We start from the raw sequence: 15916 nt of genomic DNA, 5'->3' as shown, positions 1-15916 counted from the left end.
TCAGGCAGGTGAGGATGGGGACGAGCCAGGTGGTCACAGGAACTACATCAGTCCTGCGCTCCAGACAGGCCTGTGCGACTGGAGTGCAAAGTATTTTGCTCAGCCTGTTATGAAGGTAATGTCCTCCACATCTTCATCTGTCCTTCCTTTACCATCCTTTGTTCCACTTTACCGTCTTCGCCTTCAACCATCGCTTCTTCCTGCCAGCGAGATTACGATGAAATTTCTTTGCACCATTTTTGTTCTTTTAAACTAAACACTAATCCGCAAAGTACTTCACAGTGGTAACAGAACAGTCATGAACCATAATGTCAGTTGAGTTCTTGCTTTCATGACATGCAGGCAACATTTAAAAAAGAGAAAGGGATTTTTAAATCAATAATTTAAAAACAATACTTTAATGTTATTCCTCTGCCAAGAAATCTAGTTGTTGAATAGCGGCTTAAAGTGGTTGCTAAGCAACAAAGAAGCCCTGATGCTGTATGGCAGGTAATTTTCAGTTTTCAAATAAATATTTATATGAAGTGGTGTCACAGGTACATGTTTGCCATGCATTTTACAGTGGCTACCAGGAGTGAATGAGCCATCTGAGGACATGAACTCTGTGTTGGAGAATTTATTTTAAAAAATAATGAAGTCTTATGCAAAACAGCAGGGAGGGGTGGCAGTCACGGTGTGAGAGAGTACCTGCTGTTTCTACATGATGGCATTGCTGAATAATTTAGCTCTCTGAGCTCCATAACTTAACAGTGAAATTTAAGATGAAATCAAGCGCTTTTTACCAGACAGTCATTGGTGCCAAATTTTGTAATATTAAGTCAAGTTGCAACTTCACTTTTGCAGCTTGGAAAAATATTAAAGAATCATGTGTGAGGGTCAGATAGAGGAAAAAGGAGAGGGCTTGGGGAGGAAGAAAAATAAGTAAAACAAGTATAGGTGGGTGGGTGAGAGAGAGAGAGACAAAGCAGCTAATGCAGAAAGAGAAAGCGAAGAGAAAAGTAGATTTTAGTAAGTAAAATATTTAGAATATGGAGACAGGGCAAAAGAGGAAGGAGGTTTGTGTGTAGAGAGGAGAGAGTGCATAAAGAAAAAGTAAGAGGATGAAAGTAAAATATTTGAAAAGGAGAGATGACATTAAGTGACCAATAGGCCTGGACGAGGAGTGTGAGAGAAGAGCAGAGTAGCTGCCAGTAAAGTAAAACTGTGTAAAGAGCAGGCAGTGGGATGGACAGGATGAAAGGAAGACTAAGCCAGAAGTGGCAACAAAAGGTGATGACAATCAGAGAGATGATTGGGTGTGAAAGAGCAGGTGGAGGAAGAAGAATGGGGTTTTTTTCAGTTAGCAAAAATTCTTGAGTGCTGCTTTCAACTTCCTCTCCATTACAAAGCTCTGTGTGTGAGAGCGTACTCTTTAGAAGTCTGCACACAGGTTATCATATCACTGTGTCAGCAGCACGAGAGCAAAATGTGTGTGTTTCAGAGTGAGAAAGTGTATCCACAGTTTTAGGGGTGTGGAAGGAGCACTTCTGTGCTATACCAGCATGTTTCATAGGTTTTGTCATCTGCCCGTGAGGATCCACATGGACCCCTGTGCAGATGGATAAAAATAGCAAGTTGATCCAGTTACAAATAAACCTACAACAGAAAGTGTCAAGGTCTGAACACTTTCTGAAGCCACTTTACTGTGTACTGCGTTTCCCATCCCTGTTTTGTTGTTTTGACCTATTCGCTTTGTTCAGCCAAATACTACACCAAAGGAGGTCTTCAGGTCACTGTAATAAGGATACCTTTGTTTTTTCAAGTCACACGTGTGGAACATGTCTCTGTGCCTGTAGTACATATAAACACGTGCAGATCTGCAGCTGTCCTCGTGTATAATGTATGTAAGACCATGCACTTTGTTCTTCAGGGCTTTCATTTCCTGATTTCTATGAAGTTTCATGGAAAGTCTGATGTAATTTGCTGCAAATTATAAAATACTGTAGACTTTGTGTTCATTTGGCACATTTTCATTTAATTGCTAGTGTAACTTAAACAGTCTCTTAATAAGTGCAGAGCAGGCCAGTTAAACAGAAAGAAATGGGAAAGATTTCTAGAACCAGTGCAGAATATACCACATGAAGAATAAAGTTTCCAGTAACAGTTGAATAATGAGTTAATATTTACTTGGGTTTAAAATGAGCAGTTCTTTCAAGGATAGGCTCACGGCAGACTTGTCATCATCATGCTGTTCATGTGTCGGTCAATATTCATTTAATTTTTCTTTTATAGCTGTTATTTACTGCTGCTTTTATTATTTACAGCTTTTTCCTTTTGTGACATATCACAATGTCTCCTGCTTGAAAATGTTGTGAAAAGTGTTCTCACAGGTGTGGAGGATGTTAAAGCAGCATGTTAATACCCATAGTTTAGAATTAAATGATTAACAAGCTCCTGTGTGCATAATATGCTGGTGTCCACATGCTTTCAGCCATATTGTGTACATATTGTATTCACAGTGTGTGTAGTTGACCTCTGTGGAGAATATATGCATGAGTCTTACACACACGCACACACTCACATTTTCACCTCAGGGTATTGTTATATGTTACAGTAGCATCTGACACAGTTCAGGACCACAGCCCTGGTTACTACTGCATCAGCCTGGTCTTATGTTATCACACACACACACACACACACACACACACACACACACACAATTGTTCCTACTGGGGACTCAAGGAAAATTCACTGATTTACAGTACATGGTGGAAACCAACATCTTGTCCCCATGAAGAAGGCTGGGTCCCCACAGTATGTGTGTGTAAACAGGTTTTGAGCCCCTTGGTGTTAGTAATACCAAGTGTTCATGCACACACTTCTCAGCTGTGGAAATGCATCAGCCTCAGTATGACTGCTAAAACCAGCTCATGTCAGACTTGGACAGGAACCTAAAGCGCTAAAAACACTATGATATTCAAATAAACCTGAATTGACTACACACACTTTGTACTGTGCATTCACAATTTCTTATGCAAATATATGTATTCACAAGCAGCACTCAGAGGGTGTGTGTTGCTTCCCTAAAGGTAGCATGGGTACAAAAAGAGAAGATGTTGCAGGAAAGTTGATTACATACAGTAGTAACTTAATCATATGGCACTGTAGCTGTGAGTTTGTGCATTTGTGTGGGCCTGGCTGTTTAGCATTTAGTGGGTGTGGGAGGCCTGGCTTTAGAAATGTGCTTAACAAGCACACCCTAGCAACCTGCATTTAAAAACACATCTACTATTAAAGTTTTGCTCTGTTTACATTTGCTGGTTAAGTTACTTGTCTATCAGATATACATAATAGCAAAACCCAGGTTTTGAATTTACAGTTTCAATACTTTCAGCTGAAAAGGGACATAAATCAGCTTTATATTAAATTCTGCATATTTAATGTGATGTTTAAAAAGGGAGTCATTCTCTTCTCCTAAAATAATGCTGGCACAACATTTGTAAGGGCCATTTGTTACATAAGACTTAATAAAGTTAATATATCTCACATTGTCACACTGCTCAACAGATGTGATCAACATGAACCTGACACGTTGACTCATTAACTCAATAACTTCATGTGTTTGACTTAAAACTGGAGCTGGCAGAGTAATTTGGGCCTGTGCTATGAAGGAAAGTTGAAAACTTTAATGTTGTCAGTGAGCATAATGGTTCCAATGTGGAACAGAGTCTAGGCCTTAAAATAATAGTTGAGCATACGCATACTGTCAAGTGAAATAAGGAAAAAATATATATATACAGTATATATATCTTTAGGAAATAAAATTCAGAAATTGGTCTGAGAGATTTTGTCAGACTGTATTTCTGTATTTCTACTAAGTGTGCAAAATATTTAAACCTTTACAGTAGCTCTTTGTTAAAAATAGAGTGATCACGTGAATGTCTCTGAGCTGGTCTGTCTCTCTTTTTTTATCCACTTTGTCAGATCCCAGAGGAGCATGACTTGGAGAGTCAGGTGAGGATGGAGCGGCAGTGGAGGTTTCTAAGAAATGCTCGTGTGAGAAGGCAGAGCCGAAGCATCACACAAAGAGGTTAGTGGCATGAACAAACTCAGTGTATTCTCCTGCACACACCAGTAAAATCTCAACTGAAATTCTGAAATTCAAACACAAAGGCATTCATATTTTACAGCTCTGTCTGCCAGGAAAAGTCTTCTTACATATTCAAGACTTAATTAATCCCCAAAGGGATTTCTCAATTCAGGTGAAAATTTATAGGTGAAAGGAACCATGCACTGCACAGACATTAATGCAAATGAAATTAAATCACTTATCAAAATGTCATCCCAGGTTTTAATCTCATTGGCATTACATGACATGACCCCTCTCATATCTTACAGTATAAAAGCCAAGGCAAGTTTAATAATGAAGCAGTGAACAAGGTAGCTAAGCATAACATAACTCTCGACAGTGCAGTTGGTGTGGCTGCATTAATGTTGCCTATTGCAGGAGTCCCTCCATGACTCTAAATGATATCATGCTGTTTTCAGGCTGACCCTTGATTGATAGCCAAATGCTGTGTCAGCTAATGGGGTAGCTTTATATACCACATTCTGACCATGTGTATAACACTCATGGTTTTGATTTATAGCCTGTTTTTATGTGGGGTTTTTTTGTTGTCCATGCTATACGTTCCTAAACTGTATGTTTTATTAAAATAAGTATGATTTCTATCCACCACCTATGCAGTTTGGTTTCTTTCTTCTCAAAAGTTATGAAGGAAGGAGGCCTGCTGTGAAATGCTAATGTATTTTTCCAGTGACCTTGCTCCCTGTCATTTGCATGGGCGTTATGACGTCAATAATTTTCTCAACGGTTCAACCAACTCTTTATCAAGAAGTGAGTGTTCTTTAACAATTAGCTATTAGCATAATGTTTAGAGAGCCCAAACAAAAAAGTGACAAGGAAAGAGCCAGAAATATGGATTTGAGTAGCACTGTTATTGACTTTGCTGAGCACAAAGCTAGTAAGATGAACTTCTAATGGGTGAGTACTGGCTTCTCTTTGTTACTGAGTGGAATCAGTAAATCTAGAATATGTTGGAAAATGTGCACCTACTGTAATCTGTATCTGTGATAACATTTTGGCCACTGGTGCCTTTATCTTGCATTCTGTTCTCATACTGTGTAGACCTATAATGAGTCGCTGTGCTTTGCTTGATGGCTATTTGTTCTGTGCTTATCAACATACAGTGTAAGCTACCTTTGTGCATTGCATAGTCTGGTTGCAGTCCATGAGGGGACGTCAGCCTTCTCCCCCTGAGCCGCTGTCCGCATCGAGGCTTCTGTCTGCTGAGTATTGCCACATAGTTACTGCAGTGACTTCCCTGAATTCAGCTGCAGCTCTCAAACTGCTGTATGTTTCCCTCTGCTGGTGTCTTCACCCACAGAACTGAGCTATGGTAAAGCTCATGTTCAACTACTGTTATGCTGGTGTGGCAGAGGTCTGCTGCAGCAAGTGCTCATGTTAGCTACAGGTACGCTATAGCTAATGTTGGCTGTAACTAACATCAGCAGTGCACAGCCGCTTAACAGAGACTTTCTGTGGGCTCTTCTGGGACTGTCTCCTACACAGTAATGTTAGATGACACCATGTGGAATGGGGCTAATGAATTCTAGGACTTCCTGGTCCCATCTGAGAGCTACTGGTGAACTCGGGGAAGCTGTACGTCGCCGAAGTTGACCTCTGATTCGACAGTTAAGGGAGTCGTTACATTACAGAGTGACATGTTCTCTGTTTTTACACCCCTGAGTGTTGTGAAAAGGTTTTAGACATTCAAGAAAAACCCTTAACACTCAGTGACACTTACTTTCAAATTTCAGGATGGGACACAATTGTCTGGAGTATTTGTTGGAGTTTTAAAGCCTTGATGGAGGCAGAATTTGTTGAAATCCAGATTGTCCGTAAAACAAAAAACTGGGATACAAATCATGTGTAGATGTTACAGCTCAGGCTTAGACACATGGATGAGTGTGCAGGATTTACTGAAATCAGTTCTTAATCGGAAACAACACCCCACCTCCCTTTCTGAGTCATAGGACTCCCCTTCACACAGACAAACATTAAAGGGCCCGGGGTGCCAGCATAACCACAGGCTACCTAAGTGAAGTCAGAGCTTTCTCAAAGAGAATAGCTAATAGCCCCAACGTCATTGGCAGCCCCCTCCCCACATGCACGCACAGTCACGAGGCAATTTATCATCAGAGATAAGGTTTGCTCACACACATCTCTTTTTCTAAGAGATGCTCGCTCAATAACTGAATTCTCCTGTGTCCACACATTTTTTTTTAAGAGAGAAGTAGCAGGGTTGCTCTCTCATTCATTCTGTACCCTCCAGAGAGCAACCAGACATGAAGAGAGGAAGAGGGAGGCTGAGATGAAAGGAGAGGAAGACTGAGGATTGAGGGTGTGAGAAGGAGGCTGCAAAACTAGGAATAAGAAGAGAGAAAAGTGTTAGAGAAATATTTTGGCTTGTAAACCTGGATTGATTTTTGTTGTTGTTTGTTCTTGTTAATGCAGTATTTAAAATTCTTGGGGTAGTTTCAGATTTTACAGTGGTTCCATATCAAATGTGTTGTCAGACATCGCAAATAAATGCCAATCATTGATGATGATCTTGGTCAGCTTTTAACAAAAAGGCCTCAATTTCTTGTATATGCTTTTCTCTTCAGTTATATTTTTCCATCACAGCTGCATCTCTGAGGAATTCATGATGGTTTTTGTCCTCTGTTCTTTTTCAATTTATTATAATGGGCTCAAACGTGGGTTCAGATGGCCAAGGACAAGCTAGCAAAGTAACGACAATTGTTGCTATGACAACATATGATAGTGAAGTTGTCTGTTGCAATGGTGTATTGGCACTGTGGTATACTCGCATCAAAACCTGCCAAAGGGGTCACAACTAGAGAGGTTTGTCCACCTTGAATCTCAACTTATTTAGTAATAAAACCCAAGCCATGCTGTTATCATTATCCGCCTCCGCCACTCCAACCACACCCCCACTCAAAGAGTGATATCAAGGCGCAGTTGCTAATTATGCTCTCTTCTGTTCTGCCGTGTCCTGTGGCTAATAGTACTCAGTTACTCCACTGGCATTTTAAATGTTTCATCATAATGTAAAAAATACTTTTTTAAATCAGCAAACACTCATGCAATCCTTAAATGGTCAAACCTCAATTAGACACTTTAAAGTAATGCTTGACTATTTACAGCCAGTGTATTAATGATAATGTGTTTTTATTAATAACTGTCTGAAGTAAACACACATATGCACACTATATTTCAGCAGAGCAGCCATGAGCAAGGCCCTTGCTGTGAATATGAGAGGGTCCAGACACTAATTATATCAAGCATCTATTTGGATCTAGTGGATGTGTTTTTAAATGCAGTATTTCAGGTTTTCAAGGACCTTTTTGTTCATAACTGTCTTGTATTTTTATTATTGTCAGCAAGTTCCATGAAAACCCAAAACGGAATAAATTAACCCTACATTACATTGATTGCCCGTGTAAGCAAAGAGATCCAGTGTTGTCCACAAACTACAGTTTTAAAAACACATCAGTGAGCCACACCATTGTGCTGAAGGACATCTACATAATGATGAAGGTGTAGAGTATTTTGACTTGATCCCACTTAGAGTATACTGCCCCACTGTCATAAATACAAATGTGTATTACCATACATTTCCACTTTATCATAAAGGCCTGATTGATAAGTATTGTCCTTACTACTTTGCCCTGAGCTGAACCTTGACACTGTTTTATCACAGAGGTCCACAGAGAATTCCATCATGTCTTTTGAATTGTGAGAGCTTATATACTGTATTTCTAAACTATGCCCACTTAGTTCATTGTGCCACAGGTAGACTGCAGTCAGGTTCTAGACACATCACAAGTAAACAGGATGTACCTGACCACAGTTTGAAGTGTCACAGCAAAGGGTCTTAATACTTTTTGTAAATGAAAGATTTCAATTATTTCAGATTTCAATTATTAATATAAAAACATGTTTCACATTTATTATGGGTTATTGACTGCAGATGTATGGCAGTGGATCCATTTAAATTTAAATCTGCAGTACAGTAAGGTGTCTAAAAAGTAAAGACCTTGACACTGTTTTATCACAGAGGTCCACAGAGAATTCCATCATGTCTTTTGAATTGTGAGAGCTTATATACTGTATTTCTAAACTATGCCCACTTAGTTGGTGCCAATAAGCTTGGGCACAAGCCACAGACAGCATAGGGAAGCCAGTAAGTATTGCAAGATGAACTCTGTATATAAAAGATGGACAAACCCACCATGACGTCACCCATTGGTTTTCTGAATAGCGGTTTTGAAGCTCAAGTCTGCACATTACTGTATTGTTAGTGCCTAAAGAGGTGGAGCGTGAGTGGAGCTTGCTAGGCATTTAATATACAAGGCTATAAACATGGTGGGACCCTCCCACCTCTCACTCAAAGTGGCCACACCCCTAATTAATGCAAAGTTTTTTGTCTCATTATTTAAATGGAAAATTTAATAAAAACTCCCCCCTGTATAGTTGTCATGGAAGGGGAAATAGAGACCAAAACTACTTTATACCAGGCTGTAAACATGTTTATTCTGCTATAAAGTTGGGCATTTTAACATGGTAGTGTAGCACCAACAATAACATCATGGGTCATTAATCCTCTCATTAACCAGCATCACATCACGTGCAGCTGACACACTGGCCTCAAGCTGTCAAAACAAACAGGTTCTGGGGGAATCCAGCATCGATGAGCTGATCATTCGCCACTGCGGGGACTTCACTGATGGGCTGCTTGTAGGTTAGACCCGGTCGGGTAAAACAGCGAGTCCCTGTACAGGAACATTCCCAGACATGCAGTAACCTCAGGCCCTATATTTCTCTCCACATCCTGTGGTCAAACTGCAGCAGCAGGAGGTAAAACATATCCACAAAACCGAGCGCAGTCGAAAAATCACGCTTTTAATATGACGTCTATAAATGTCGGCAAGCTCACATGAACGCGCAATTGCCTGGAGATCATGACCATTCAAGGAAATCCTTAAACTAATACTTTATTTTGTTCGCCTCGCGAGTGCGAGTTTGTGAGACATGTATAAACTGAGTTGCATCTGCATAGAAGTACTAGAACATATGTACACCTCATTTTTTGTGTTTAAGGTCACATCTAAGATACTTCATGGTTGTAACATTGTCGATAAGTCAAAAACAAGGAAAAGCATGCCATGGGCTCTTGAAACTTGGCTCCAGAATTTCTACTGTTTTGGGTTGTAATACTTCTATTCTGTTCAGTGGCAGACAGCATGGTAATTAATATACGAAAGCAAAATAGACAGGAGATGGTGAGAGATACTTTCATTGTCGTACTCAGAGTACAATGCTGGTGTTTTTCCCTGCAAACAGTGCAGAACAGCATTACAGACCTGTGATGTACATACCAAACTCAAAGTATGAGGAGAAAGAATTAATCTGTTGATCCTGTTGCCGGTGCTTCTTGCTGTAGAAGGGTGAAAATTCACAACTTCTGGCAGGGCTGGATGAGCAGCTCCAGCTGCGGCACAAATCAAACCTGTGATTCTGCAGTTTCAAGAAATCTCCTGTTTTCACTTTTTCCCAATCTGGTTTGTCCCTTGCTCCACCCCCCACCCCATTACAGGTGTTTCCCGTCTGGATGATCAAATTTTCATCAACCGCAACCCTGGAGTACCTTCGGTTGTGAAGTTCCACCCCTTCAACACTTGCATCGCTGTAGCAGACAAGGACAGCATCTGGTCAGGGACACATAACACACACTCAGGCTGAAAAAGAAAATGTTACTGTTTGTAAATGATCTTGGTTCACACTTGATGGCTTTAAGTGTGAAACTGATCAGATTATGGGTTATTATATTGTAACGAGTGTATGTGTCTGTGTCTTGTAGTTTCTGGGACTGGGAGAAGGGTGAGAGGCTGGACTACTTCTACAATGGAAACCCTCGTTACACTCGCATCACAGCCATGGAGTACCTGAACGGACATGACTGCTCACTACTGCTCACTGCAACAGGTTCGAAACATGCACATATATGTATACAATAACATGGAAGACTCACAGTAGTGCAGTGTAAAAATTTGATCCTTAAGTGAGCAGGTCTAATGTTGACTCTCAGCAGCACTGTGGAAATCACAACGAGACTCATTTGTAGCAGCAACAAGCCTTAAATGCTTGACTCTTGCACCAACAAACAACCATACACAAAACACTTATGTATTCATCATCATTCATCAATTGAACAAAGCAATTACCCTCCATGGCTTTATCTTCATAACCCAGAGGAACTGCAGAGAATATCTCCACAGTAAGGCCATGTTCAAACTGAGTGTCAAAGGTGTGAAACACAGCTCCCTCCGTTCATTTCTGTGGGGGGACTGTGTTCACCGCAGCCGGCACCAGCTCTGCAGGGGGCTCCCGGCAAAACAACACAGCCCCATGCCACAAAAAAGGTTGGATCTGGTTCAGCTTTCACCACACCATATGGGGGATGATTGGTACGTGTACGCCCACAGGAAGAGGACTTTTCTGTTTTCCTTGTTAACATGAGCATTCACTGCTATTCACTGTTAAATTTGGGCCACAGTTAACACACCATAATGACACCCCATATGTTTTCATTAGTACTGGATGTTAAACTGTGGATTTTATCTATCAGTGTTGACGTGGTGGTGGTGGAGTATGCTGTGTTAGCAGCATGGCTAACCAAAACACAATGGAAACTCCCAGGCTGGAAACATAAATGAAGCCACTCACGTTGACTCGTCACAACATAGCCGTATCATACAGACCTACAGCAGCCTTCGTGCAACCCCTCACCCCCCAACCAACACAGCCCCTTGCGTTAAACACAGCGGGAAGTTGCGTTTTTACGAGATCAGTCTGAACACCCACTAAAACACCCACAAATGTTTATTTTGTTTTGTCTTACCAGTGTAACATTAAGAAGAAATGCTGTGTTCCTCTGCACACCTCCTGAAACCTTGATAAAAACTTAGGGATTAATACATTTAAATTCCACCTCATCAAAATGTAAAGTGCACTTGCTCGGCTTTTCTCCATCAGTCATGCTTTGAAGGATATTAGGGAGGACGTTAGTTATAAAAAATACACAGCATTAAAAAGGTAAAATGCAGAATGTTTCAAGTGGAGACTTTTATGGATTATAATAGCTTCCTCTTAAGAGTACATGAATATGTTTTATCTTTAGCTCAGAGTCTTAACTGTGTTTCAGTTACACTGCTCAGACAGGTTTTTACGATAAGAGACTTCTGTTTTGTTTTGTTTCTCACCGATAAGACACTTTCCAGAAAAGACTTTAAAGATGCTGCTTTACACACTATTGATTTTAATTGTGTCTGTGTGTTCGTGGTCAAGTCATGTGAATGTTGCATATCTTGAAGTGAGTTTAAAGATGTCATCAAACAATCTGCACTGTTTAACATGCACTTCTTTATCATTAATAATACAAACAAGTATTGGGTCTGTGTGCTGCACCTCCCTCCTCTCTCGGCGTTTGCTCCTCACTGTCTCTCTTTGCCTGTGTTTTTTAAAGGGCTCTCACTCTTTACTTACTCTTTGCATCCCCTTTCTTTCCAGATGATGGTGCATTACGCATCTGGAAGAACTTTGCTGACCAGAAGAACCCAGAAATGGTGACGGCGTGGCAGGGCCTTTCTGACATGCTGCCCACTACCCGAGGTCAGCCCTCCACCAGCATTCACAGTAAAGATCAACGCTCTATTTTACCATCTGCCCCGTCCCCACCCACCCACGTTCCCACAGTAGCTCACCAACTGTCCCACTGTCCATCCATTCCCAGTCACACTACAATACTTTTCCACCTACAGAGAAACAGTAGGGCAGGAGTTTACTGCTGTCTGCTGCTGTTTACTGTTCTTATTAAGTAAACCAGTTTTGAGGCCCATGTCTTTTAACTGCAGTAGGTATTTGGACCATATGAGCAGAAAGTGATGAAGGTACTCTATTGATTGAAGCTATCCTGAAGTTAGCCTAAATAACTTCTGCTGAACTGCAGTGGCCACACTTGACACTACTGCCAAATGGTGCTGTAGCCTAACATTAGCACAAGTAGAGAAGGGTAGTAATGTCAGTTGCAATAGCAATATCTAAAGTTTGATAACAAGCTACTGGTCAAACCACATCAGTAAGTTGTATTTGTCCAGTATGTCTTAATTGCCATAAATATAAGCTTTGAATAAAGTAACAAATTTGGATAAGGGTTCATTTGTTCTTAATTTGGCCAGAGAAGTTTTAATTTTGCAAAAAATAGTTAACATTTTAAAGTAGCAGATGCAGAACCAACCAACCAGCGAGCAACCAGATCAGTGTATCTTTGTGTGAGCACACACAAATGAGACCCTACACCATTAACTCCAGCAGAGTATGTCACATAATGTCATTATGATAACAGATTTGACCTGATGCAATCAGATGAAAAAATGAAGCACTGCTTCCACACTGTGCTATGGCAGGTTTTGAATTCTGACTCAGGAGTTTGAATTTAGCTCCCAAGAAATTTGTCAAAACTAATTTAGTGTTAACTTAAAACCTGTTGTCAGCCTGATCTGTCTCATCCTGTCACATTTGCCATATCCATCATATACTTGTCATATCTGAAAAAGCAGCATGTTTAATTTGTTAGGAGGCTGGTGTACAAAGTCAGTTTGTTTAAGAACATAAATGAGGTGTTTCCATTATAGGCTGTACCGAAGCATGTCACACAGAGTAAAGCTCAGAGCAGTCGCTAGTGATTAGTTAAATGTCTGCATCTTCACACCTCAAGCATCAGCATTACAAGCACCGTGTGTAAACACACAGCTGACTGCATGTGTGAGAGGGGAGCAGCCCCTCCCTCCTCTTAACAGAAACTGACAGAGAGAGAATACAGTGGGGAGAAAAAGCAGGACGGTCCACGTCAACCCCGGAGGCTGCGCTTGGTGATGGTTAAGGGAAGTACGGGGTATACTGCTCATTAGGTTTCGATAGTGGAAACACGGCAAAAATGAATGATTAAGTGCAACAGATAGATCATTAGTCTTCACTTGTAGGGTTGATTGTGTTGCATCAGTATAAATTATCGTTTTTGGGTTGTGGACACTGGTGGACTTAATTCTGTTTTTACCTTCTGTTGTATTACACTTCCATAATTCAAGTTATGCACAGATATTTGAAGCCAGGCCTGACACCCACAGTACTCACTTGTCAGAGACATCTACCCACTCCTCTGTTGTGCCAGGTTACCCTCTCTCTCTCTCTCTCTCTCTCTCTCTCTCTCTCTCAACACTCTTTGCTGCTCCACATTTTACTGCCCTGAGCATTTCTCAGACATCATTTCTGGGTCAGGGAAGTTTTGGGGGAAACTGTGACAGCTATAGAAATTACTGTATGTTTCTCTGAATACTCGATAACCTGTTTGGTAAATGCAGCAATTGACTATCACATCTTTGTATGTTGTGAAAAAGTTTCAAAATGATTTGTGATCCTGTGTACTGGCATGGGCACATGTGATGCAGTTTTGTGTGACTAAGCAGCTTCCATCTCGTATAAAAAGACCCATATATGGCTAATTGGTAGCAACTAGGGCAGAGCTGCCAGGATGAGTGACTGGCTGCCTGGATATTTGTGAAGATTTGTGGACCACACACTGCATGCACAAATGCATCTCCATTATTCGAAAGCCACAGAACCAGCAGAGCTTTGTGGGGACCTGACATACAGCATCCCTGTCTGTCTCCCTCTCGTGACACAAACCACCCTGAGAGACTCTTCCTCTGGGAAGGACTCTTGTGCAGTGAGCCACAGACTTGTTTTCACTAAGACATTAACATTTAATGGTGTGCTTATTATCCAGGATGTGCTGGTGACAGTCACTGTGAAGGTTCTGCATCCAGACTAAAGTGGAGGCGTCAGTTTAATATAAACAGCTGCTCAGCTGAGATCTTTCCTGGAAAAGTTTTGCTGAAGAGGCCAGCTTTGGCTTGTGGTATTAGACATTTTGTAAAAGTTGCCAGGGAACTTCAAAAACATCTGCAGTCTTGCACACACACTCAGTTTTCTGTGTTGCATTCACACATACCACCTCCCATCCTGGCCCAATAATCTATTTGGAGTTATTACTGTTGCTTGGAACATCTTTCATATGCTGGTGCTTTTTTTTATTTTTAAGATTTTTAGCATTGCCTCAGCTGCATTAATAATATAAAACCTGATGCAATATTGCATAAGTTTGTCTTTGTGCTGCCAAAACTTGCTGTACCTTTGTAGACAGTTGCTATAAGACCGTGAATGTTTCTCGAGGAAATGCTGGCAGCCATGCACACACACACACACACACACACACACACACACGCACACCTGTACCCATTCATCCTGTCCCTGTCTTCCAATAACATGCTTTTGTGTGCTGTTGTTCATCAGTGAACCATCTCAGTGGAGTGTCTGTCTGTCTGGCTCCTTGTTTTGTTTTTGTATTGTATTGTGTTCATCCCTCCCCTCAAGAGAGAGGCTGAACAAGGGAACAGGCAGTTTTTCCAGTAACTTGCACCTTGATAACAACAAATCATGCTGTCACACTTTTTAGTTAATGAATCCATTCATTTAATCACCCACACCCTCATACCAAGTTAAAATATTTTCATATGAAAGTCTCACCCAGACTCTCATTCTGTGCACTCCCTCAGGCCTAGTCCAGCAGCAGCTGTGCCCTGCCTGCTTTCAGCCCTGTGGTGAAGGGATGTGGAGCTCTGTCTCCTGCAGGCTTTGGAAGGGGACCCTGTGCAGCTTCCACTACCCCTGTTTATAATGCAGAGGAAGCAGCACAGCTCACGCCTCTCTGTCTCTCTCCTTTCACTCTTTGATCACTGTTTGTCATCTGGGAGCCACTACAATGAGGAACAGCAACTTTGTTCAATCCTCTGCTGTCTATATGCATGTGGAGCATCCTCAGAAAGTCATACTTTTTATGTCTGTGTGAACGTGCTGGCCTGCATGCTCAGGGGTCCTTGCTAATTTGTTGCTTGCCTTGTTGCATTCCCCCCTCCCTCCTCCCCCCTTCCATTTGCTCCCTCCCTCCACTCACAGGTCTGGCCAGAAGGGTCTCCATCTATCTTGAGAGAAGTAAGCAAGGAGGTGAGTGTCACCATTCTCTTCTTTACACCTTAACTTCCAAAGCAAAGGTGCTGCACTAAACAGCTGGCAGTGTGCCTCTTTTTGTTTTCTTTTATTCCCCTTATCGCAACCAACATCTGTTTCTTTCATCTCTCGGGTGATGCTCTATCACTTTATCCCAGACAATCACCCCAAAGGTTACATGACTCATTATAAAAGAAAAAATAAGGGAAATGTGTTTCCACAAGTGATAACATGTCCTCTTCAACACGTTACACATTTCTCATACTTAATAAAATGCTAAGGCGGGCTTCTTTTGTTCCTATTGCTGTGCTTGTCTGGTTGTCAGTTCCAATACAACACATCTGCAAGTTACAAAAATCCCAGTAGCAGATTTTGTGCTCTAAATGTTTTCTTGATTTCACATAGTGGTGGCTGTTTTAGCCATTAACCATCCATTTTATCAGATAAAACCACAACCAGATTATATGAGCTGTAGCTAGCTAGCTAATACAGTGGGGCAAATAAGTATTTGATACACTGGCGATTGTTCAAGTTTTCCCACTTACAGAGAATGGACAGTTCTGTAATTTTAATCGTAGGTACACCTCAACTGTGAGAGACAGAATCTACAAAAAAATTCCACTAAATCACATTGTTAGATTTTTAAATAATTTATTTCCATTTTATTGCATGAAATAAGTATTTGAT

General features: G+C 41.1%; 1 protein-coding gene across 1 annotated transcript in view; it reads left to right on the top strand.

Moving 5' to 3' along the window:
• rptor (regulatory associated protein of MTOR, complex 1) overlaps positions 1–15916 on the top strand; it is a 186077-nt gene that overhangs the window by 150938 nt on the left and 19223 nt on the right. Inside the window, 5 exon segments of the mRNA XM_020594142.1 lie at positions 5–115; positions 3964–4069; positions 9702–9816; positions 9966–10090; positions 11675–11776. Coding sequence (XP_020449798.1) covers positions 5–115; positions 3964–4069; positions 9702–9816; positions 9966–10090; positions 11675–11776 — 559 coding nt within the window.

The sequence above is a fragment of the Monopterus albus genome, unplaced genomic scaffold (assembly GCF_001952655.1).
Source record: "Monopterus albus unplaced genomic scaffold, M_albus_1.0 scaffold22.1, whole genome shotgun sequence".
NCBI classification, from domain to species: domain Eukaryota; kingdom Metazoa; phylum Chordata; class Actinopteri; order Synbranchiformes; family Synbranchidae; genus Monopterus; species Monopterus albus.
The sequence above is the reverse complement of the archived record's forward strand: the minus strand, read 5'-3'. Positions and strand labels throughout refer to the sequence as shown.